Genomic DNA, 27,099 nt, shown 5'->3' on the forward strand with positions numbered 1-27,099 from the left:
ATCCTAAAATTCATATGGAATTTCAAGGGACACCTGACTAGCCAAAGCAATCTTGAAAAAGAAGAACAAAATGGAAAGACTCATACTTCCTGATTTCAAAATATCCAACAAAGGTATAGTCACCAAAACAGTGTGGTACCGGCATAAAGACAGACATGTAAACCAATGGAATAGAACAGAGAGCCCAGAAATAAACCTTTGTATATATGGTTGAATGATTTTTGACAAAGGTGCCAAGACCATTCAATGGGGAAAGGACAGTGTTTTCAACAAATGTTGCTGGGAAAACTGGATATCCACATGCAAAAGAATGAAGTTGATCTCTAACACCATACACAAAAACAAACTCAAAAGAAATCAAAGGCCTAAATGTAAGACCCAAAACTATAAAACTCTTAGAAGAAAACATAGGACAAAAGCTTCACAACACTGGATTTAGCAATAATTACTTGTATAGAACACCAAAGATACAGGCAACAAAAGAAAAATAGACAAATTAGACTTCATGAAAATTTTAAAATTCTGTCTCTCTTCCATCTGGAAGTTCATCTGTATCCTTTATCATATCCTTTTATAATAAACTGGTAGGCAATAAATAAACTGTATTCCTAAGTTCTGTGAGCCACTCTAGCAAATTAATCAAACACAATGAGGGAGTCATGGGAACCTCTGATTTACAGCTGATGAGTCAGAAGCACAGGTGACAACCGAACTTGCAATTGGTGTGAAGTGGGGTGGGGGCAGTCTTGTGGGACTGAGCCTTTAACCAGTGGAATTTGATGTTACCTCCAGGTAGACAGTGTCAGAATTGAGTTAAATTGTAGGACATGCAGCTGGTGTTGCAGAGGACTGCTTGGTGAGGGGAAACCCCCCACATCTGCTGTCAGAAGTGCTGGGAGTGTGGTAGTACTGTGAGAGTTAAGGAGACACACAGGAGGAGACCTTGGCTTTTCCCCACTCAAAATGACAAAAGGACTCTCGGAATATCAGGAAAGAAGAACGAACGATTGAAAGAGCAAAAACATGGGTAAATACAATAGGCTATTTTTTTTTCTTCTTTAGTTTTTTATATTATGTTTCATGGTTGAAGCAAAACTATAATGTTGTCTAATGTGGTTCTCGGTGTAGGCAGAGGAAATTTTAAAACAATTATAGAAACAGGTGAGGGTAAAGGGATTTAAAGGGAAGTAAGATTCCTATACTTCACTCAAACTGGTAAAAAGTCAACACCAGTAGACTGGTGATAAGTGATATAGGTATAACATAATACCTAGAGCAACCACTAAAACATCGATACAAAGAGTTTTACTAAAAAGGAGAATTTCTAGAGTCAAAAAGAACAAAGTTTGCCCATTTTCCTCTACTTTCTAGCTGAAAGCTACTTTCTAGCTTTCTTGACTGTAGTCAAGTAACTATAACTTAACTGCATATTATTTTTTATTAGACTAGAAGCCCTACCTCCCTAATTTGCTAGTTTAAATGAATATTTAAAGTAGTTTTTAACTAAGATATGTACGTAAAGTTCCTATCACAGTAATTGGTATATAAGACGTACTCAATAAATTAAATCTATAATTATTTGTTATTTGTCAATAAAGAAATGTAAGGTTGGCCTTTCCTTTAAAAAAAAAAAAAAAAAAAACAAGTGACAATCCAAAGTGTGAGGGGTTGAGTCTCTCCCAGGTGCCAGAAGCAAGAGATGCCAGGCTGAGCCAGGCCAGAGGGAGGCCTAGGTGGCGGCTCTCTTTAAACTTGACCACACAGAGCGCTTCATACCCTGTGCGGTCTTCACTTCTTCCCAGTCCAGTTTGATGTCTGGAACCTCATCTTCCGGCTCCGGATCCTTCCTCAAGGCCCCCTTGGGGGAGGCAACCACGATGGGCAGAGGGCCACATTCCTCCCGGAATTCCACAACATGGAGACTCTTCTTATCAGCCAGCTGTTGATGGGTTTCCTGGGCACAACCAAATTGAGACCACGAGGTTAGGTCTATGAGGTTGGTCTAACGTGGTCCACCCCTGATACTCATCTTGCGTGGCCAAAACTGTTTGGTTGATTAAAATGTAGCAACTCTTGAAAATTCATTAACTGAGGGTGATTATTACAGCAGGAAACATGGCCCAGGTAATATAATATCAAGTTTATTTGCTTACTGAATTATTTAAGAGTGATTAAAAACAAGATTTTACTTTAAAAAAAAAGAAACACAATAAACTTAAGTCTGTAACTTAAAGAGCAGGAACTTGCTGCGGCTAAACTATGGTGACCTGCTGTGGGCGGAATCATCTCAGCCTCATCTCCCCACCCCCAAGTGGGATAAAGGAAGGGCCTTGGCCTCTGGTCTCTTGCCTTCCTAACCCTCCTGATCATGTGCCATACTGTGCCCAAAACTGAACCTGAACCTCATCGTGTCCCAGCTCTAGCTACCAATTTATAGGACATGCAGGGAGAGAAGATGTTAAGGATCCTCAGATATTTAGCACCAGACTGGGACAAACAACCTGATTTCTTCAACAATAAAAAAATGCAAGGAAAAAAAAGAGGGGAACTTACAGATTAAAAGTGACTTAAAAGACAGCAAAGATTTAAAATGCATGGACCTTTTCTGCAACCCGATTCAAACAAATTGTATTAAAAAAATTTTTTTAGGGCTTCCCTGGTGGTGCAGTGGTTAAGAATCCTCCTGCCAATGCAGGGGACACGAGTTCAAGCCCTGGTCCGGGAGGATCCCACATGCCGTGGAGCAACTAAGCCCGTGCGCCACAACTACTGAGCCTGCGCTCTAGAGCCGGAGAGCCACAACTACTGAGCCCATGTGCCACAACTACTGAAAGCCGCGCGCCTAGAGCCCGTGCTCCGCAACAAGAGAAGCCACCACAATAAGAAGCCTGCGCACCTCAATGAAAGAGTCGCCCCCGCTCACCGCAACTAGAGAAAGCCCGTGCACACCAACGAAGACCCAAAGCAGCCAAAAATAAATAAATTAATTAATTAAAAAAGAATTTTTTAATCTGGCAAATGGGTACATTTCTATGAACACTGACTAGATGTATGATATCTCGTTACTGTTAATTTTTTAGGTATGATAGTAGTATTGTCGGGTCCTTTTTAATCCTTATCTTTTAGAGATACACGATAAAATATTTATGAGTGAAATAAATTGATATATGAGATTTGGTTCAAAATACTAGGGCTGGTTGGGGGTGGTTGAGAGAAACAAAACTGGCCACGAGCTGCTAACTGTTGATTCTGTATAAGAGAGCCATGGGGATTCATAACAGAAGGTAGCCATAAAAGTCAGAAAAAGGCGAATAACCTCAATAGATGGTTTATTGATAGTACATTAAAATACCTAAAATACCATGAGAAATGTACAATCTCATGTTTCCAGACTTTATGCGCACCTTGTACTATTCTAATTCTATATACATTTGAAATTAGAAAAGAGAAGAGCTGATTCATAAAAAAAAACAACATAAAATAATTTAAATTGGAGTGTCTTATAATCAGTGGCATGTTGCTTACACTGGTGTCATTTTTTTTCTTTGAGTAGAACAATGCAACTTTTTATAGCTGATGGCATTTTAGAACAGGTCTACTTGACCATAAATATGACCTATCTAAAACAAATATCTTAGCTACATCAAACAATTAAACCTCTTAACAGTAAGTAAATTTAGAGTGCTTTTGAAGGACGTTTTAGGTAGTAGTAACACACACACACACGTTTTAGATAGTAGTAACATACAAACACACACACATACATGAACACAGCTGTTCAAAAAAGGTTTTTTAAGCAAAGCTTTTTCTTTCAATTAATTTTCCTATTTTAAACAGAGACAGCTACAATTATTCCATGGATCACTTTATTCAGAAACAGCCATCACACTCTGTCAGGAAGCCTGTCAAAGTCCTCAGCAAATGTCTCTTGAACCTGGTTGTCTTTCTGCTCACCCAGCTCTGCTAAGGTCCACCCATCCTTTCAAGGGACAAGCCAGCCCCGCCGAGCTGGCAGAGAGGCAGCCCAGGAGGGGGCGCCCCGTGCAGTGACAGCCCTTCCTCCCTACCGCCGGAGTGATTGTGAGCCTAGCCGAGGCTGAGGGGGTGAGCTGGGCAGGGGCCCAGAGCTCCCATCTATGTGGAGAAATAACCTGAACTACTAATGTTCATATTCCTACTGACTCAGATGTCCCTCTGAACTACCTATACAGGTGACATGAAAACTGACTGTGCTTCAATTGAAGACCGCTCTCGAGTAGAGGTGCCCGAGGGGCTTCACACCAGTTCCAAAGGAATGGACGAAGTTAGGAAAGAGACTTTCTCTTTTTACTTTACATCTTTATGTTGTTGGAGCTTTAGAACAAGCAGGTATTCTTTCCATAATAAAACAGATTATAATTACTGGCTTTTAAAAATACTTAATTTTAAAACTTCAAAACACCCATGGAGTATTTTTTCATAGGATAATTCTCATGAACTAACTCATCAGCTGGATTAACTAACCTGATGCAACCACAGACAACAAAGAATGCCCAGTCCTCAGGTGGCCCGAGAGCAACTCCAGGACGGCCCAGGAGATGGTGATCTCAGAGCACACAAATGAAATACAAACTAGCCCTTCTGTTTCAGAGCCCAGGGAAGAATTACCTGGCGGGAGAGCCCGTGGAAGAGGCCCCGGGTGAGGTTAAGCATGTTGAGAGAGCCAGAGACCTTGGCATACATGTCTTTGATGCCAATGAGCCGGCAGATGGTGATGATGGCCCGGTGGCAGCGGAGGCCATAGCCTAGAAAGAGGAAAAACAAGTCAAACACCTGCCCACTGCCCACAATGCAGGCGGCATCACCTGCTGGCTTCGCGCGGCTTCCAGCTCTGGGTTTAGGGGATGCTGGTTCACGTTCCGGCTTCACCACTTCCCAGCTGGGTGACCCTTCACAACTTACTTAACTTCCACAATGACACTTATTTAAATGAGATGTTATAAGGATTAAAGAAATAATATATAAGTTTCTTAAACATATGGGCAAAAAAAACAGGGCTGTTAAGATTAACAGAGATGCCTGAAGGTTCTTGGCGCCCCATGTCCATGTTAACTAAGACTCGAGGGACACATCTGTTCTCACCCTCCTTGAATGCTCAGTTGCACTGAGCAGAGACATCCACTTCCTCCTGGAAAAACTCTTTTAGCTTTGGTAACACACCCTCTCCCAGATTTCCTCCTAGCTACTGGCCCATCCTTCTCACCTCCTTGCTGGCCTCTAAATCTTGGGTGGTTTCCCCTCCAGCCATTCGCCCTACTCTTGTCTACCTGTAATCCCTTCCCTAGAGAGAGCTTTAAAAACACAAACACATCACTCCCCATTTAAAGCCCTTCACTTCCCACTGTCCCTTGAATTAAAATAAGTACAGTTGACCCCTCAACAGTGTGGAGGTTAGGGGAGCCAACCCTCCACACAGTGGAAAATCTGAGTCTAACTTATAGTCGGCCCTCCATGTCCTCAGTTTCTCCATATCCAAGGTCCCACATCCATGGATTCAACCAGCCACGGACTGTGAAGCACTGTAGTATTTAGAAAAAAAGCTGAGTATAAGTGGACCCGAGCAGTTCAAACCCGTGCTGTTCAAGGGTCGACTGTAACAAAGAACTCCACGGCCTTCAAAGCCCTCTGTGACTGACATCTCACCGACTTCATCCAGAGACACCACCCTCCGCGTGCTGGCTTTCCCACCGCAAGGACTTTGCACTCAGTGTTTCCCTCAGCCTGCTCTCCCTGCATGACCCCTTCTTACCTTCAATGTCTCACTCAGATACGTCCTCCTCAAAGAGACCTTCCCTGACCACATTAGTGAAGGTGGCCTCCTTCCTCCCTCCCCGTGCCCTCCCCTGCAAACCAGACCCTGATGGCTGCTTTCAGGCACTCAGCCGAACTTGTTATCCGATGTTTCCCCTCAGCAGAATGCGAGCTCCATGAGAGCCAGGATATTGTTTGCTTACTGCTGTATCCCCAGAGCCTAGATCAGCACCTGGCAAATGCAGGTGGGAATGATGCAGAGAAAAAGCCCAAATTTAGACTCTTAATATTCTGATTAACCAGGCATGAAACTCAGCACATGCCTTAAAGGCAGGACTGAAAAATACAGCTTTGATTAGAAGACAGGGAAGATAAAAAAAGGTAACTTCTGCAATTAAAATTGTAGCAGTCTTGGCTTCCCTGGTGGCGCAGTGGTTGGGAATCCGCCTACTAATGCAGGGGACACGGGTTCGAGCCCTGGTCTGGGAGGATCCCACATGCCGTGGAGCAACTGGGCCCGTGAGCCACAATTACTGAGCCTGCGTGTCTGGAGCCTGTGCTCCGCAACAAGAGAGGCCGTGATAGTGAGAGGCCCACGCACCGCGATGAAGAGTGGCCCCCACTTGCCGCAACTGGAGAAAGCCCTCGCACAGAAACGAAGACCCAACACAGCCATAAATTAATTAATTAATTAATTAATTTTAAAAAAAATGTAAAACAAAAGATGGGCCCATGTTTAAAAAAAAAAAAAAAATTGTAGCAGTCTTTCCAAAATCATTCAGATAAAGATGTATCCAAAGTAACATGTCTAACAAAAACATGACACAAGCCACAAATGTAAGCCATATATATGATTTTAAATTCTCTCGCAGATATGTTTTTTAAAGTTTTTTTAAAAACAGGTAAAATTGATTTTAGTAATATATTTTATTAACCCAATATGTCTAAAACATTATCATTTGAACATGTAATCAATACAGTAATACTTTTGAGATATTTCTTATTCTTTTTTTTATACTAAGTCTTTGAAATCTGGTGGTATTTGACACTTACAGGGTCTCTCAGAAGCCACATTTCAAGTGCTCCATAGCCACACAGGCTGCAACTACCACATGGGACACACCTTAGCACAGATCTAAACCTTAATGTCTAAGTGTTCAACTCAATACTTTTTCTAATAATAAGATAAATGGTTTTTATCTGGCATATGAATGATTAATTATGACTTTAAAGCAGAAGGCAAGTTCTGGTGCACTAATACAATTGGTACTGTATTTGATTTTTTTTTCTCTTGGTTTCTTTCCATGCCACAGCTCTAGCAAAGCTGTATGAGAAGCTTTGACATGAAAAATTTAAATACTGTATAATATTTTATCTTCTGATCCAGACCTTCTAAGTATACCTAGAGTTATATGAGATCATTTTTACTGTAGAACCACAGGTGAAACACAAATCAGAATGTTCAAGAATTCTACACCTCGAGACCATTGGGCATGACTGGCATAGCTCCATGACCCTGAACTCTGCCTGCTTGCTCTTTCCAAGACAGGAAGAAGGTCCATCTCTGGAACCTCAGAGCTCAGTGTAGCACCTGGTTCACAGAAGATGTTCAATCAATACTTGATGATGAGAATAAATGAGTGGAACTGAATAAGCTATAAGAAAAGAACCATCTGGGACTTCCCTGGTGGCACAGTGGTTAAGAATCCGCCTGCCAGGGACTTCCCTGGTGGCGCAGTGGTTGAGAATCCGCCTGCCAATGCAGGGGACGCGGGTTCGATCCCTGGTCCGGGAAGATCCCACATGCTGTGGAGCAACTAAGCCCGTGAGCCACAACTACTGAGCCCACGTGCCACAACTACTGAAGCCCGTGCGCCTAGAGCCCGTGCTCCGCAACAAGAGAAGCCACTGCAACGAGAAGCCCGCACACCGCAACGAAGAGTAGCCCCTGCTCGCCACAACTAAAGAAAGCCCGCGTGCAGCAACGAAGACCAAACGCAGCCAAAACTAAATAAATAAATTTATAAAAAAAAAAAAGAATCTGCCTGCCAATGCAGGGGAAACGGGTTCGATCCCCGGTCTGGGAAGATCCCACATGCCGCAGAGCAACTAATCCCACGCACCACAACTACTGAAACCCGCGAGCCTAGAGCCCGTGCTCTGCAACAAGAGAAGCCACCACAACCAAGAGTAGCCCCCACTCACCGCAACTAGAGAAAACCCACGCACAGCAACAAAGACTCAACACAGCCAAAAATAAATAAATAAATAAAATTAAAAAAAAAAAAAAGAACCATCTAGTAGCATCAATGAATTGTCTAGGAGTAACCAATGTTCCCACTACAAACCCAACTATTCACGCACTCAGTTACTGTTTCTTATTCATTAAGTGCTCTTCCCACCTACAATTACCCCTGGAAGTGTTTGTAATCATGAGAGCCTGGGTAGGATGACTGCTTTTTAGTTCCCCAAAGCCTCAATCTTCTTAAATCTAACTTAGGCCTTTCCATTTTGGTGTTTTCAAAATGAGATCAGGTAAAGGTGAGCAAAAATAGAGGGCAGGATGAAATTGGTACAGTTTCTCTGCTTTATCGTCAACAAATTATGAGTTTTTTTAGTTACCTCTGGGTTGTTTCTTCATCCTGATATGCGTCCTTTTAAATGTTAAAGAAATATCATGGTATACTGGAGAGTAAAAACATAAACATAAGAAGGGTTAGGGGTATAGCTTTAACGCCCTTGCAAATATCACAAAGCAACCAATACTACCCTACGCAGCCACCACACGTTGGCCAGGGATGAGTAACAAGCTCCGATTTCACTCATTACTAACCTTCTCAGGAGAGAAAGTTTGTTTCTACATTTTATATATTTATATGTAAGAATGCAGTAACAAGCAGGGAAACACAGAAACACCCACAGAGATATATTGCCACACATAAATGAAACAACTATAATCCTGCAAATTTTAAAAGAAAAGATTAAAACTCACTTGTATGGTCTTCATATCGTTCTATATAATGCAAGTAGTGAACTGCCTTGTTCTTTGCCTGAAAGAAAGAAGGAAAATATTTTCCTTAAATCTATTGTTAGAATTTACATTTCCTCAGGGATTTCAAAAAATACCTTTTATAAAGTATTTTATTATGGAAAATTTCAAATTTACACAAAAATTTCAGTATATACTTCTAAAAGCTAAGGATGTAATTAAAAAAAAAAAACCCGTAAGTATAACATCACTATCACACCAGAAAAAAAACCCCAAACAATTCCTTAGTATCTTTGACAGTGTTCAAACGTTCCCTTGTTGTCTCGTAATTTTGGTAAGCAATTGCAAGTCTGATAGAAATGATGCAAGAATACAGGCACTTCTGAAATTGCTTTTTCTGAGATAAGTAACCTTTGCCAGTAAGTATTTGACAGTAAGTAAGTAACCATTGACAGTATTTTTTTGTGGTTCCCACAATGTCTAGCACATAGCTTATTGGTCTTTTACTGTTAACAAAGGAAAAATGTACATACTTTTCTGAAAGCATCTGCCCGTTCAGCGGCTTTCCCAATGGCAAAACCTTTAAAAGAAAAAGCAAAAATATGAAAAGGGGCATAAATTTGGCACATAATGTCTTTTACCACATTTCAAGTTTCAGTTCCTACAACATTTCGCAGTAGTTCATCTTTCTTCTGCCCACAGAAAACCCGCTATCCAAAACAAATGACAAAGCATAAGGCTACAGAGATTTGCTTCTTTGTTTTGGGGCATTTTGGAAACATTACATTTGAATGTACCTATGAAATTCAAGGTTAGATGCATAACATTACCTTTTATAAATTTCTAGATAAAACTACACTGAATAAAAAAACAAACGAAAAACCCCAAAAAACCCTAACCATGCTAAATTAATAAGGTAAATGGTTTTCACGAATTCTGAAAACAGATTAAAATAACCAGAAAAGTTGGGAAAAAAACATACACTGCTATAGAGTAAAACCATGATTTCAGTGGAACTTTCAAATGCAATTCAGATTTCAGTTAACCCAGAAATAAAAATCAGTGATTCCTGAGTTTGTAAATGCTTAATCCTGTGAAATGAGGTTTACCACAAGTTAAGAAAATGTTTGCATTATTTGCTATCACCATTATTTATTTTGAAGAATGTATTTTGTTTTTAAATTATACACAGAAAAGTAACATAAGACAGTACTGTTCCATGAGATATGCAAGACATCTGAGAAGCTGGGGCAAAAGGGGCTGTGGATTACAATTACTAGTTTAAAAAAACAAATTAAACCATGTAAGTCCTTGAGGAATATATGGGTGAACTTACTTGCTATATAAAGGTGTAAAGCTTCTGTGATTTAAAAACTTTCGTGTGGAAAAAATCTAAAACTAAGTCAAAATATATGATAGATAAAGGGCTAATGTCCTTAACATACAAAGAGGAAAATCAATGAGAATAATCACCCAACAGAAAATGGGTGAAACACGTGAACTAACAGATCTCAAAAAGGAAATTATAATGGCCAACAGACATGTAAAATGGTGTCCTAACTCTCATAACTAAAGAAATACAGATCAAAACTAAGAGTTATGTTTCATATCGTCACTTACTTACAATCAGTAAAGTCTGACTCTATCCAGGACTGGCAAGGGTGTGATGGTGCAGATAAACATAAACGGATGCAGCCTTTTGGGAGGGCAATCTGGCAATACTCATCAACATTTCAAATGTATGTAACTTAGAGGCAGCAATTTCACTGCAAGAAATTTCCCCTATCGATATGCTTGCAAAAGTACAACATATGTAAGAAGCTCACTGTTTTTATAAATAGTAAAAAAAAAAAAAAAAAAAAGTGTAAACAACATAAATATTCAGCAATAGGGAAAAGGTTACAAAAATTACATTTATCCATACAATGGAACACTATGCAGTCAATACAAAAAAATGAGGGGGAATCCATTTATGCTAATATATAAATCTCTGGGTATAATACTAAGCAAAAAAAACAAGCTATAAAATTATGGATATAATATGACCCTTTGTATAAATTTTTTTAAAAAGATATATGGTGATATATGAACAAAGAATTTCTGAAAAGATATAAAAGTAACTGTTAAGAGTGGTTTCCTTTGGCAACATACTATCTATAGGTAGTACTTGTTTTGAAAGTGTCAGTATGGATTTAAATAGGCAGTTTTCCATTTTTCTTTCCACTTTTCTTTCCCTTTTGAAATGTATTCATGTATACATTTCAAAAACAGATGTTCACTATGGAAACTTTAGAGAAAAGTATCAAGAAGAAATTTAAATGATTGGCAAACATACTAATTAAACATTTTTAATCTTTTCAGTGTATATCCTTCCAATCCTTCCAGTCTTTTCTTTGCATATAAACATACTTTTAAAAAATTGGGATTATATTACACAGTTCTATATGAAGTGGGTTTTTGTTTGTCTGTTCGTTTGACTTACCATTATTTTGTAAGTAATTTTCCATAATTCTTTAATGGCTATAGACTATTACAATGTATAGCTATACTCTTCTTGTAACTGTATCCCTATTGTGGAACATTTAGCGTTTCCCCCCACCCCTCGTTTTTCACTATTATACATAAACAATAGTGTCTTAAGCCTTTTAAAATATTCATTGTCTTCATGGAAAAAGGCAGATGTAGGAAGATCTTTCTTTTGCCTCTACGGGATTATATGGGTTTACCACAAGGTTTGTGAGCCCAAGCCGCTGAAAGATTTAATTAGTCAAAAAAGCCTGAACCCACTGACTCCACGGCTGAGCCCAGGCCACGGCTGTCCCTCCACCACCAGCTCTTCGTATATGATCACACCCCCATTCACCTGCAGCTCCTCTGCCATTCCCCACAGCGACCAAGACACGGACTGATCTCTTTCTTCCCTCTTTTGCTGTCATATTGAAAACATTCCTCACCTAAAAGAAAATGTTTCATAAATATTACACCTTAAGAAAATTCTGAAGTAGGGAACTGGAGTGACCTCTTCACACACACACAGTCACACGTGGTGAATACACACATCATCCCTCAATCCCACGAGCACCAACAGCACACTTTCTCCAATGGGAAACCTCCATCTGCACTGTTTCTTCAGGAGTAAAATGGAAGTAAGCCTTTCTCTTCTTATTTCACAGGCTTGTTAGAAAGTTTGACTGAGACAACTTTTAAAGGATTTGAAACTGTAAAACTCAATACACCCTATTTTAATGAACGCACCACAGAAAGATAAAAAGTTGCTGATTAAACTTTGACATAGTTTATAACTAATTGATTATAAAAACACATCCTTCGAATTCCCTGGCGGTCCAGTGGTTCGGACTTGGCGCTGTCACTGCTGGGGCCCGGGTTCCATCCCTGGTCGGGGAACTAAGATATAACAAGCTGCGTGGAGCAGCCAAAAATCAATCCATCAGTCAATCAATCACATCCCAATATCAGAGATGTTAAAATATGAAAAAATGTCCATCTTAGAAATGATAAAATGCAGTGTATAGAAATAATTAGCACAGGACTGGATCTCTATGGGTTAGGCTCAACTGAAAATAGAAAATTTGGAAATACCTGCTTATTATGAACTACAAGAAAATCTGCATTTTTTGGCATATTTATAAATTTACCAAGAACTATGAAACTGTTAACTAAACTGCTTACACGGCAGCCCCTTTCCCATAAGGTAAGGAAAGGGAGCTCAAGCCCACTCCTGTGGATAATCTTACAGGAAATCTCCCACATAGACAAGAGTTCTTCAAAGGAGTTAATTTCAAAAGGGTGTAAACTAGGACCCAGAGACTTAAAATACTTGTAAATATATCTTAAACTCTGTAATGCAACTGATATTGAAGAAACAATATCCACATTCAATCACAAACTCAATACATGATTATTCCATATGGCATTTAACACTAAGTATGCAGCACTAGCTCAAAGGGAAGTTGACTATTTTAGGAAACACCCTGGAAAGAGTGATTGCAATTTACCTGATACAGGCTTCAGTTTCAAGGGCCTACAAGCAGCCCAGCAGATCATTTCCCCACCAAGAGCTGGACATACACAGTAACTCCAAGCTTTCTACCCTTCCCATGGCTCCCCTCAATCTCTGCCCGCTGAACTGAGTGTCAGATACACCGAATTCAAGGAGAAATTGCTACTGCAACCTTTGCTTTAAGAAGGAGGAAATTTAAATGCAATCTCCAAATTCTGTTATCAACAATACCACTGAAGTTGCTTTGTCTTGAGACCTTAATGGGTGGCCCCCCAAAAGGGCAGCAGTCAGAAAAGCCAATATGATCAAGTAACTGAAATTAAAGTTTCATTACTTCCTTACCCAAAGCAGCTCTGTAGCTCAGAAAAAGTCATGCATCAAAGGCTTTTCCTCACTGTTCCTCTTACCCTCTCCACCCACCCCACTCCGTCCATCTCAACTTCTCGGAAGGCTTAACTGGGTATTTTATTCAGCATGCCCACCTCAAGTATCCTGGTATCGAAATCATCGTATGTTTCTGTAGGGAGAAAAGAAACAGGTATACAGATAAATATGTCTATATAATTAGTGTATGAAAGCATTTTTTAACATAGGCACCATCACTGACTTTTAACTAAGAAAGAATCTCAGATATTTTGGTGCCACTATCAAAGCAACACCCTGGGCCTCCATCATCACCAGAAACTGTTCTACCATTAAATTCATAAACTCGACCACTATCTCCCTGACTGCATCCTCCCACCTCTCCAGCTCTCACTCAGTGACTCAAAGGTGATGGTCCTTGGGGCTCCCCAGCACCTCCAGACTCTTGACCACTGTTCCCCTTCCCCGTCACCCCTCTGGTCTTCCAGTCTCTCCCACTCAGTCAAGACACCACAGTCCAACACTTCCACCAGGTCTTGTGAATATCCTCAACTCCCTCATCTCTTCCCCTCTCCACCACACTATCCAGGATGGAATCAACGCAGCTGTCTGGGCACACCTGACCTGCCAGGTGCTGCTGTAGAGAAGTCAAAGCATGGGACACACTTGGGCCACTAAAAACTCATGGTCTCCACCTCAGTCAAGTCCTCCCTGCTGCCTGCTGGCCTTTTACATCCTTTTAGTTAGGTCTCTCTCCTCTCACCACAGCAGCCATTTCAAACACTCTCTGTGTTCTTTTATTTTTATTGACCTTTTACTATAGAAAATTTACATTCATAGGCAAAAAAACCCCCCCAAAAAACAGCAAAACGTGAGCTTATGTATCATTAGCTAGCTTCAATGATTATCAACTCACAGCCAATCTTCTTTCCTCTAAACTCTGTCCAAGTCCCACTCCACTGGATAATTTTTTTGAGGCCCGTCCCAGATACCCTACCTTTTCATCAAAATATTCTGGTGGCCATGCTCATCCATGCCCATCTCCTCCTCACAGACTAACTGAAGGCTCCAGAGAGACAGCATTCACACAGGCCCCACCCCCTCCTTCCACTACCAACAACACAGCTTACCTGACTCTGCCCCCTGCCCTTTCTTCCATCACAAGTTCATCCATTTATCTACACTCTAAATCTGGGCCCTCACTAGGGACTTAGTAAGTTTATGGGTTTTTCCTCTCCCTCCCGTATCTTCATTCCCCCAGTGGAAGCATTCTGCTCCTAAGCATGCTGGCCTGAGCCTCTCCACCTCAACCTCTCGTCTCCTCTTTGAGCCAAACTAAAGAAAGCAGCCGAACCCTTGTCTATTTCTTCATCTCCTATTCATTGACAAGAATGAATATTTCAGATGATTTTTACTCCTTTACGTACTCAGGAAGCAGTGGGGAGATGACTTTGTTTTCTAATTTAGTCTGATAAATATTATCAACTTTTATTTCATGTGTACTTTTATGAGGCTTAATGACAACTATTTGGTTTCTTCTGTTATCAAAATAGCACTCCCAAGCCATGCTGCTCCATACCCCATGACCAATAGCATTTGGGAAACTGCATCCCATAGATGACTTATATAGAGCCATAATGCACACCACCATGTTCAAATGCTCTGTGAGAAGCCACACAATAAAGACACCAGAACCCAGTGCTTTGCCCCCTATTTGTGGAATACTTCTTGGCTTATAGGCCTCTAGTGCTCCATAAAATACATTTGGGTAATAATGTGAAGTTACTTCAATGATGCTCAAATCCTTTTTAGGAAGAAGGCAATCTAAACAGACGAGTAAATAGAATCATATCAAAGAATTCCAGAAATAGGAGTGCTCTCTCTGTCACAATGTAAGCAAAACCAGGACTCTGCTACCTCCACTGGAACCAGGGTCAGGGGGGCCAAGACTGACGCCTCCCCAGGTGTTTCCGCTCCAGCCTCGCTCCCGTTTAACCTTCATCTTCCTCTTCCACTCCCACTCTTCTCTCTGCCGGACCATATCCGCCTCTACCTTCTCCTGCTCTTCCTTGCTTCTTTGGGCAATGGGCTGCACAGCTCCATTTCTCATAAGAGGGACATTCAGACCAGGCCATAGGAAGCCACAACGCCCTGAAGGTTTAAAAACATACATAAATAAGAATTTTTTAAAAGCATTCATTTCTTGAGTATTAAAATGCCAGGCAATGTGTATATAGATAATGATATCGCTGGGGGGAGCTTAAGCTAACATAATCACTCTACAGGCCACTTGGCACTGTTCATTAAAATTTTAAACATACCTACCGTAACAGCTAGTAATTCCACTTACTGGTATTGCCTAGAAAAACACTCCCATGCAGGTATGAGGCATATGTGTGCTTGGACAAGGATGTCCACTGAAGTGTTATTTGTAAAGGCAAAAAACAGAAACAATCTAAATGTCCAGCAATATTGGAACAGTAAAATGAACTACGGCATATCCAACCTATGAAATACTCTGTACTAAATTCAAAGAATAAGGTAGCGCTATAGGTTCTGATATAGAACAATTTCCAAGACCTATTATTGAGTGAAAAAAAGCAAATTATAAGACAATATGTACCATATGACATGATCTAATTATTTTTAAAAGAAAATGTATACTCTTTTTAGGGTATTTACATACATAAAAGCATTAGAAAATGTCAGAAGGAAACACATCATAATGAAATCAGTGGTTTCCTTAGGGGAGGCAACTGGGATTGGGGGAGATAAAGGCATCAAGGGGGACTTTAGGTTTCTCTATTTTTTTTTATTGAGAATTTTTTTTATTGAGAAAGTATACATATATGATTGTTTAAAATGTTAAAAAAATAAATAAATAAAAAAGATATAAGGTAAGTCATGGAGAAAAACATCCAAGTAGACATGCAGCAGCTACAAGTGCAGTGAAAGGTGTTTTCTTTACGTCCAAAAGGCTATTACTATCAAAGATAATTTGTCAGCAACCACAGTAAAGAATGTTGATTCAAGTATACAATTTTTATTCTTTAAAAAACACAAATATAAACAATCATGTGTTCCAGAAGTTGGCAAAGTAAGGCCCACAATCCAAATCTACCCCACTACTTTTTTTTTTTTTTTAAATAAATTTATTTATTTATTTTTGGCTGCGTTGGGTCTTCGTTGCTGCACGTGGGCTTCCTCTAGTTGTGGCGAGCAGGGGCTACTCTTCGTTGCGGTGCATGGGCTTCTTATTCCGGTGGCTTCTCTTGTTGCGGAGCATGGGCTCTAGGTGCGCAGGCTTCAGTAGTTATGGCTCGTGGGCTCTAGAGCGCAGGCTCAGTAGTTGTGGCGCACGGGCTTAGCTGCTCTGCAGCATGTGGGATCTTCCCAGACCAGGGCTCAAACCCGTGTTCCCTGCATTGGTAGGCGGATTCTTAACCACTGCCCCACCAGGGAAGCCCTAGCCCACCACTTATTTTTGTAAATAAAGTTTTATTGGAACACAGGTATGCCCATTCGGTTATGTATTGTCTATGACTGTTCTTGTGCTACAACAGCAGAGTTGAATAGTTGGAACAGAGACCATGTGGCTCATAAGGCTAAAAAAGTATTTACTACCTGGCCCTTCAGAGAAAAAGTTAAGCCAGTTCTCCAGTTATTCCACCTTCTACCTCTGAATCATAAGTTCTTTGAGGATAGGGACTTTTGCAGCAGATGCCACACAAGGGCACTTAAGGCTTGTTGAATGAATAACTAAATGAATCAATCCCTTTCTATGGGATGTTCCTTTCCCTGAATCATGGGGCAATAAGCCATTTGGCTGGACCCTAAAATCACAGAACCTAATACCCTTCATGAGAAATGTTTTATGCTTCTAGTTTGTAAAATATCTATAAAATTTTGGAGAAAAAATCTTAGAAAGCACATTAGCTGTTTCTATAAATAAGTTTACCTTCACCGATGATCTGACCCCTGTTCAAATCCTTTCTTTTCTTCTTCTTAGTTCTTTTGCCTCTTCCTTTTCTTGTTCCGGCACCACTCTCTGCTAAGGCACCTTTCCACAGCTCATCTGCTGTCACTGTAAAGAAATAGGTTTTAAAAAATTTCTTCAAGCAGTGATCTACGGTCTACTGATTTATTCCTGTTGAATACAAAAGGCTGGAAGAAGTCGGGTCACATATCATTACGGCAATGAACGCAAAATTAAAACATTCTTTGCACACATCACATGGTTACATTTGGAAAGCCCAAGAGGAAGCGATTCTACTCCTTTTACAGAATATGGCCTTCCCCCACAATAGACAACCATATTTCAATCCCTGTTACTTTCCAGTAGATTTGTTGCCCAGACATTTTTAACAACTGTGTGACTGGTCTCTTCCCTGCCCTCTTGCCTCCATTATAACTATTGAGATAATCAGTAACTAGACTTCCAAAATACAGATCTCTTAGCCCAAAGTACCAACACTGCAATTTGAACCCAAAAATCTTAATAATTTGGATTGTTTGCTCTATTCTGTAAATGCCCTAAACATCTCTGTATATCCTTCAAAATGAGATGCCCAAATTCACCTTCAACTCTAATTATAGCCTAACCAATACTTGCGAAAGAATGAGTATGTAGAGGTCTGATAGTTAATACCTGCATGTGTATGTGTGTATTTCTTAAATCATCGTTGTTGTCTTTTTCTTTATATATAGACCCTGACACTGCTGATTTATTTCCATTTGTGAATTTCTAGGGTCCCCAGATCTTTTTCTATCATACATTGCAAGCAGTATTTTTCCCTTTGTACTTGTGGAATATTCAGATTCTTTACTTTTGACCACTTCTGAATTTTATTGGTATAGCTATGTCGTTTATTAGATTTAAATTGTCTTCACAAGCACTTCTACCTTTCACAGTATCACCAATTGATTTTATGACCACAGATTGTTCCATTACCAATTTAATAAAGACTCAGAGCCATACAAATGTTGTACTAGTCAAAAATCTAAGATACATATATCTACATGCCTGAAATATTAAACATATTCTAGAACTCAAATGAGTATCTTCATTCTCCTCTTCTGAGCCCTTAGGCTTTAAAAGTTCTACCATACTAAGGGGGGAAGGGGGGGGGTGGGATGAATTGGGAGATTGGGATTGACATATATACACTATATATACACTATTGATACTATGCATAAAACAGATAACTAATAAGAACCTACTGTATAGCTCAGGGAACTCTACTCAATGCTCTGTGGGGACCTATATAGGAAGGAAATCCCAAAAAGAGGGGATATATATTATACATATAGCTGATTCATTTTGCTGTACAGTAGAAACTAACACAACATTGTAAAGCAACTATACTCCAATAAAAATTTTAAAAAATAATAAAAATAAAAATGAAAGTTCTACCTGCTAGCTTCCTGAAAGGCCTTACACCTTGATCCTTTGGGTAGATAACATGGAAAGGGAAAAATGCTTTGGATTTATAATATTTTTTAATGCTTTATAGCTATACAGTACCCTGTTTTTAAAAATACAAACGTATTATTACAGATGATCTGCATAACTGAAGCTCACAAAAGTAAGTAAGCTTCCACATCACATGCTGCTTTGTGTATCCCTGATCAAAGCAAAGGGTTAACTTCAAACTTTAGACTGACACTGATTCTTTTAAAAGAACCACAGGTTTGAAATAAAATTACCAACCTCAAACTAAAGTCTCACTAAAGACTGACTTTCTTTCCTAATTGCTTAAAAATGATGGTATCTATAAATGCCATCAAAAACTTGAAAGTTCACAGTGAGAGCACTTTTAATGGAGGCATAAGGAGGTCAACCAATTACAGTTTCTCTTAGAATCAGAATAAGCAAATCACTCATTAAGACTAAAAGGGATTCGATTTTAAAAGAAACGATATTAAGACGAAGATTTAAAAGACTCCACCATTTAATGGTGGACCCTCTATGGCAGAGGGATAGATTTATAAATACAATGTTAAACATTTTTAGGAAATCTTAATGAGTTTTGAAAAAATTATGGTTTTTTTAATTTCTTGGAAGAGATTTAGAAAGTCAAAGACTATTTCCTATTAAAACAGCAAAAACTAGCCCCATGCTGGTTTCAACTGAGTTCACCCCCACCCCGCCCTGACTTGGGAGCAATAAACTCATAAGGGTACAGAGTCCTATGACTGAGGAAGAAGGGAGGCTAATGAAGAGTCAGAGGCAGGTGTGAGAGGTCTCAGAGGGCAAGGGGCACCTCTAGAACAAGAAGAGTTAGAGAAAAGGCCTTTCAGGGCAGGGAAAAGACTATTTTTAAAAAGGCCTGTAAGTCTGATATACACCCGCCCGACACCCCCCCAACCACCACCATCAAAGCACAAAGTCAGCTATTAGAAAACACTGGGGCTGGGAGCACCAAGGAAGAGCCTCATGGCTCCAGCTCTACCCACCTCTCTTTTCTCTTTACACCAAAATCCTCTGATACAAGGAAGACTGTGTTACTTGCAATTCCCCATCATCTGGTCCTCTTTTCTGCATAGCTACACGAATGACCTAGTAGGTCATTATTTAATTTAATCCAAATTAAAGTGATCTGTACCCACACAATGAAATATTCTACAGTTATGACACTGCACTGGAGAAGCCCATGTACTGTCATGGGAAAATGTATAGCGTACTGCTGCATGAAAAAAGCAGCAAATCCAGGATTTCAGGGTAGTAGGATTACAAGTCATTTTTTGCTTTTTGATTCTGTATTTACCAAATAGTCTAAAATGAATTGGCTTTATAATCCTAATTTCTTTTAATTTGCCTAATGCTGAATTGTGGATTCAATCTCCATTTATTACAAGCTAATTTCAGTTCAGACTGGACTCTCAAATACTATCTCAGATAGGAGTAATCTTAGCAAAACAACATCTACTTAAAATTAACTTTTCCTGATTAGTCCTGTCTCCTCAACTAAAGTGCAACTGAAAACAGATTTTGAGTATATTCTTGGTGTGAATCTAAATCAGCAGGGATTTGGGCCACAATTCCATCCTGGAATTCCAGGGATTCCACAGGTCCTTTAGACCTCAGGTGCCCCAAATGAGGGGATTAAAGTAAAGTAGTACTCCCAAAAGTGTCTATAGTACAATACAACTGGTAGCATGTGAGATAACTCTAGGAGGTACACGGAGGAACATTTTTATTTTAATAGCACAGGCGTACCTCGGAGATACTGTGGGTTTGGTTCCAGACCACTGCGACGAAGCAAATATCACAATAAAGTGAGTCACACAAATTTTTTGGTTTCCCAGTGCATATAAATGTTACGTTTATACTATACTGCAGTCTTAAGCATGCGATAGCATTATGTCTAAAACAATATATATACTTTAATTTTAAAAATATTCAAAAAAAATAAAATAAAAAATACTCTACTGCTAAAAAATGCTAATCTTCAGCCAGTCATAGTAGCAACATCAAAGACCACTGATCACATATCACCATATCAAATATAATAGTAACTAAGAAGTTTGAGATATTGCAAGAATTACCAAAATATGACACAGAGACAACACACAAATGCTGTTGGAAAAAATGGTGCAGATAGATTTGTTCAACACAGGGTTGCCACAAACCTTAAATATGTAAAAAATGCAATATCCACAAAGCACAATAAAGTGAAGTGCAATAAAATGAGGTATGCCTGTACATCATATATTAATCTCTGAAGTGTTAATTCATTTAAGGAGGAAAAAGAAAAAGAAGAAAAATTAAGATACAAAAGCACCTTTTATTTTCCTGTTTCATGAAATGGGAAGTTTGTGCCCAGTCTACATACATTTAGTGAAGAAACTATAGAATCTATACTGCTGGCCCATCAAGTTACTGGGAGATGAAATACAGCACTGTGTCTGTAGCGCACGGGTCAAGCTGATAAAATGACGGTTGTCTCTGGTTCCTGGAGATGACAAAGAGCCTGCAGGTAGATGGAATAAAACTCTGTTAGATGCTCCACACCTATGGAGAAACACTGCCAGCACCAAAAAATTAACTGTTACTAATAAAAATAAGTCACTAAAATCCTGAACTTTTAAGAATCATATTTTGAGGACAGTCTTTCTTTAAAAAATAAAACTTCTGGAGGCTGGCTCAGATAACATAGTGAGGTCTCTCTGGACCTATTAGCTTACTTTGTAAATTACTCAATTAAAAGTAAACAGAAAATACTGGCTTTTCATTTTAAATAAATTCAGATCTTCAATAATCATTCTAAATCCCATTATGTTGGACACATTTTAGTTTTTCTTGTAACCTTCTCAACCTTCAACAAAATATCAAGTGCACATGAATTTATTTTTGTAGTTTAGCACTACAATCCTTGACATACTTGAAGAGTGTAAAAATCACTACCATCAAATTTAGAATTCTTTAATCTTTTTCAAAAGACCAAAATACTATTCACAAATAATAATGTAGTTAGCCTACAAAGGTCCAACTGTCAAAAGTAGAAAGAAATCAACTTCAGAGTTTAGGAATAATCTCTTTTAATATACTGTTGCTACAACTGAGTTTGCTCAAATTGCATTGTGCTTTTTAAAACAGGAGGTGGCAGCAGCTCATGCTAAATCACATTTGAAGTTCAATTACAGATTATCATCCACCAACGATCAATTAACAATTTTGCTCTGATCCTTTGAATGCTTATTAATTTCGGACCATGAAGTCTCCATCTCAGGAATAGCATGGAGTCCACAGAGGGCCAAGCCCAGGAAGCTCCCTTGGGTGGACTTCTTCAAAGACAGAGTCTGCCCTTGAAGGTTTCACTTCAGTGTTTAACAGTTTTCACCATGAAGAATTTCTTCCTTCTAATTTAAATCTCTTCTATAAAATCAAACTGGTTAATTAGTGATGTGTTTCAGGGATTTTAGAAAAATTATTGCTATTTCTGACCAATCTGTTGCAGCCTTTAGGAAAATACTGCAACAGGTACAAAGAATACAAAGCAATTTTTTAAAAACAAGGCAATTACTAACTCTAGGAAAAAGAAAATGTTGTAGGAGAAAGGAAACGTAATAAGAGAATACAGTTGACCCTTAAACAGCGTGAGGGTGATGGGCACTGACCCCCCCACCAGTTAAAAATCCACGTATAACATATAGTTGGCCTTCCCTATCTGCGATTCCACATCCTTGGATTCAACCAACCTCGAATTGCATGGTACTGTAGTACTTATTTCTTGAAAAAAATCCACATATAAGTGGACCCGTGCAGTTCAAACCCGTTCTGGTCGTACAGGGTCAACTGTACTACCTAGCTCAGCTGTGAAGAACATATACATAACTGCCTATAGATTCGACCAAAATTGTGCTTACAACTATGCTCAGAAAAAGCAGGGATGGTGCCTAATTAAATCTTCAATTAGCATAACGATGTTAACAGAGAAAAGAACAAATATATACACTATCTGTTTAGAAATATAACCAGATGGAAGTTCAAGTGTCACTGGAAGATGAGAAGGCCTAGAAAAGGGAAGTGGTTTTAAGATATAAACCTTTTAGTTCTCTTCGGAAGTACAATATTTTAAGATAACAATCTTTAAAGTAGGAACTACCATCCTCATTTTATAGAAGAGGAAACTGAGGGTCCAAGGGGTGTCATTAGTTCATGGTTGCACAGGCAGAAAGTGGAGGAGCCGAGAACTGTGCGGTCATTCCACCAGTCAGCACTCTTCCCACCCCTTCTACAAACACTGTGTTTCGAGAACACATCACAGTATCCGAGACAGCTCAGGACCCAGTCCTGCCATTACTGGCTGTGTGACCTTAAGCAAGTCACTTAGCCTCTCAGAGACTCACTTCAGCATCTGTAAAATGGGAATAACAACTCCTCATAAAAACTGGTGTGAGGATTAACCTAGATAACATACTATTAACCTGACACAGTCATTACTCAATAAATCATGGCTATTATTTTTTAAAGCCTTGAATTATAACAGCTGTAATCATTAAAAATTTGAAAAATACTCTTTAGACCTTCTCCATTTCTATTACAAAGAATGTACTTCATTCCTTTACATTTTTAAAAACTACATAAAGTACTCTTAACACTAGCTCTTATAAGAAAAGGTAGTTAGATAAATAAATCTCACCATTGCTGGGAACAGTCTTCAATGCCAAAATGGAAGCTGTTGGAAAGCTGTTTAGGTAAAGCTGCCTGGACCATAAATGACCTATAAATTAAAAAAAAAAAAAAAAAATTAAGATCCATTTCTACATGAAAAGGAACATTTTTTAACACCTAAAGAACGGTATTATCTATAGAATAAAAAAACCAAGACAAGTACATGAGTAATTTCTGGGCTCCATGACCACTTGCCCAAGTAAATGAAATCACATCACATCGGCTCCTTCACTCTCACATCTGACCTGTTACCAAGCCCTATAGATTCTCCTCAAAAATCAATCCACCTCTCAGCTGCACACCCTCCTACAGTCTCACTGCCCCTCTTTGTTCAGGCTCCATCCCTCAGCCACATGGTAAGGACAGTCTCCTGTTGACAGTCTCCTAACAGGTCTCCAGTCTGCCTCGTCTCTCTCCCTCTAATTCACCATCTGCTGTCAAGCAGGCCCTTCTCTTTTCTTTTTGCTTATTTCAAACTCCTAATTTACCCCCCTTTCCTTTTCCCTTTGGTAACAGGCAGGCCTTTCTAAAACTACAAGTCTAGTCAACACACAGCCCTGATATATCATTCTTTGGCTCCCTACTATCTGCAGAACAAATTCAAAACTCCTCAACATCACCTACAGGGCTGCGACTTGGCCCCAACCTTCCACGTCAGCCTCATCTCCACCACTCTCCTCTCCATCCCCCTCTGGCTGCACCAGACTCGCAGTCAGTCTGGAACACACTCAGCTCTTGAATCCTTTAGTGTGTCTCTGACAGGCTCTCCTGGTTTGCCTGAAACACCACCTCTCGGTGAAGGCTCCCCAATTTCCACAGCACTCTGCTCCCCTCTTTCATCAGGAGCCCCTGCAGTGCCAGGCTGTAACCGTACAGTGTACCACTTCACACAGTACAGTACTTCAGAACAGGCTCTGACAGCATTCACTGGACACTAATTTTTGAAAAGGGCGCCAAGAAAAACCAGTGGAGAAAGAATAATCTTTCCAACAAATGATGCTGGGACAACTGAGTATCCACATGCAAAAAGAATGAAGTTGGAGCCCTACTTATACCATACATAAAACTTAACTCAAAATGGATCAAAGACCTAAAGGTAAGAGCAAAAACTGTAAAACCTTTAGAATAAAACATAAGGGTAAATAATTATGACCTTGGATTTTGCAATGGTTTCTTAGATATGACACTAAAAGCATAAGCAACAAAAACCAAAAATAGGTAAATCAGACTTTATCCAAATTTAAAACTTTTGTGTTTCAAAGGACACTATCAAGAAAATGAAAAGACAACACACAGATGGGGAGAAAATTTTACAAATCATTTATCTGACAAGGGACTTGTATCTAGAAAATATAAAGAACTCTTACAATTCACTAATAAAAAGACAGCCCAGTTTAAAAATGGATATAGATTAGAATAGACATTTCTCCAAAGAACATACAGAAATGGCCAATAAGCACAAAAAAAGACATTCATTAGCCATCAAGGAAATGCAAATCAAAACCACAAATTGATACCACTTCACACCCACTAGGATGACTACAGTCAAAAAGACAGAAAATAACAAGTGTTGACAAGGATGTGGAGAAATAAAAATCCTCATGCTGGTGGGAATGTAAAAAGGTACAGCTGCTTTAGAAAACAGTCTAGCAGTTCCTCAAAAAGTGAAACATGGAGTCGCCATTTGATCCAGCAATTCCACTCCCAGGTGTATACACATGAGAAATGAAAATATATGTACATACAAAAACATTGCACACAAATATTTACAGCCACATTAGGCATAATAGCCAAAAGGTACAAACAACCCAAATGCTCAACAGATAAACAAAATGTGGTATATACACACAACAGAATATTATTCTGCCATAAAAAGGAATTAACTACTGATTTATGCTACAACATGGACAAATCTGGAAAACATTATGCTAAGTGAAAGAAGCCAGTCACAAAAGATCACATATTACTTGATTTCATTTATATGAAATATCCAGAACATGCAAACTATCGAGAAAAAAGTAGATTAGTGGTTGCCCAGGGCTGGGGGCAATGGGGGTCAGGGGGATGCTAGCTAAAAGAGTACAGGGTTTCTTTTTGGGGTGATGAAAATGTTCTAAAATTGATTGTGGTGATGGTTGCACAGCTCTGTGAATACACTAAAAACCACTGAACTGTATACTTTAAGAAGATGAATCCTGTGGTATATAAATTACATCCCAATAGAGCCACTACCCAAAAAAGTTTATACACTAGAAAAAGAAAAAAAAAAAAGAAGGAAAGAAAGAAAGAAAGAGGCTCTGGAGCCAGGTGGTGTGGGTGCAAAAACCTGACATCCTCCCAGTCTAACCTTGAACAAGTTTCTCAACCTCTGTGTGCCTTAATTCCCTCATCTGTAAAATGGGAATAATAAAGGCATCTATCTCATAAAGGCATTGTGAAGATGAAGCAAAGAAAAAAGCATAAAGAGTTTAAGACAGTCCCTGCTACACCTAAGAGCTCATGAAAGAAAGCTACACATGCTAGGTGCTATTTGATCGGGGCTTTGGAAAAGGAGGAGGTGGTCACAACATAAACAAAAGTAAAAAATGCTCAGGTCAGATTTTCCGACAAACGATTGCAGGTCAAGTTTCCCAACAAAATGAGTTACAAAAAAGAACTTTTCGATTTTTACAGATCTTTGGATTTCGGAATTACGAATGCTGGATTGTGGGTTTACAATAAAATAGAACGAACAGAGGTCAAATTAATTACTAAGTGGTTCCTAGAGATAAACATCAGGCTGGAGGATAGCAGATTGCCTTTCCTCGGGCTGCAAACAACCAACTAGGGGTGGCGGAGGACAATAAAAGCAAAACTACTGACATTCCAAACATCCTTCTTTTTAATAAAGGGCACTGATCAGCCTGGAATCTAAAATAACTGACACTAGTCCTATCCGACTCAAGCTGGAAGAGAGCTTCTTTCCCTTTCGAGCTTCGCTGGCCGCCATCCACCTCGAACCCCACATCAACATCACCAAATGAACCTGTGGATCACGCCCGCGGGGAAGGCGATGCTTGCCTGCCACTACCCTGCCCCTTTTAACCGAGCATGCACGAGCGGCCTGGTGAACTGGAAGAGACTTTGGACCGCGTCCAGTCCACCCTCACTTTACAGACCCGGGCCCTGCGACCCAGAGAGGATGCGGACGCGCGCAAGGTCACACAGCAGGTCCCAGCAGAACAAGAGCCGGGCGTGAGAGGCCGGGGCCGCGGCTTCTCGCTTCTTTCCACCCGGGTGTCTGCAGGCCCCGGGCGAACCCCCACTCCCGCCCCGCTCAGAGCCCCTGCTCCCAGCGTCCTGGCTCTCACCCGCCGACGCGCCACACAGCGCTGGGAGAATTCCCGCAGCGCGCACCGCCGCCGCCATGGTGGAGACCCACGAGCGCCTCCGTCCGGGCAGCCTTCCCACCGCCTGCCGCGACTGCTCCTCGTCCAACGGCCGCGGACCTCGGCCCGAGACTGTATTTCCGAGGCCAGGGGGCCGCGCCGCAGCGCAGGCCCGAGTGAGGGGTTGTCTGGACGGGAAGCAAAGTGGGATGAGTCCGGCGCAGCCTCGGACAGCCCCCGCGGGCGGGGGGGGGGGAGGGGGTCCTCGCGTTAGGACCCAGGGGCGGGGCTTGGGCTGGCGGCCGGTGGGGGCGGGGCTGGCTCACAGTGTTCTCTCCAGGAACCCGGCGGGACCGTTGGGGTCTACTGGGCGGCGGGGCCGCGAGCCGGT

General features: G+C 40.2%; 1 protein-coding gene across 2 annotated transcripts; it reads right to left on the reverse strand.

Annotated features, from left to right (window-relative positions):
* On the reverse strand, positions 1–26,896 carry MRPS5 (mitochondrial ribosomal protein S5). Of its 2 annotated transcripts, XM_061210681.1 has the most exons (12): positions 26,691–26,896; positions 23,309–23,389; positions 20,999–21,136; positions 17,122–17,247; positions 15,081–15,314; positions 13,283–13,317; positions 11,643–11,733; positions 9,313–9,359; positions 8,783–8,840; positions 8,413–8,475; positions 4,648–4,784; positions 6–1,954 (listed from the first exon to the last, which is right to left on the reverse strand). In XM_061210681.1, exons 1-12 carry the CDS (start codon positions 26,746–26,748, stop codon positions 1,730–1,732), a joined length of 1,293 nt encoding a protein of 430 aa, XP_061066664.1. In that variant the 5' UTR covers positions 26,749–26,896; the 3' UTR covers positions 6–1,729. The 2 variants fall into 2 exon arrangements, with proteins under 2 accessions (XP_061066665.1, XP_061066664.1); XM_061210682.1 differs by lacking the exons at positions 17,122–17,247; positions 20,999–21,136; positions 23,309–23,389; positions 26,691–26,896 and having other exon boundaries at positions 1–1,954; positions 15,160–15,298.
* Positions 26,897–27,099: the final 203 nt, after the last annotated feature.

This window comes from Eubalaena glacialis, chromosome 14, assembly GCF_028564815.1.
Source record: "Eubalaena glacialis isolate mEubGla1 chromosome 14, mEubGla1.1.hap2.+ XY, whole genome shotgun sequence".
Lineage (NCBI taxonomy): Eukaryota > Metazoa > Chordata > Mammalia > Artiodactyla > Balaenidae > Eubalaena > Eubalaena glacialis.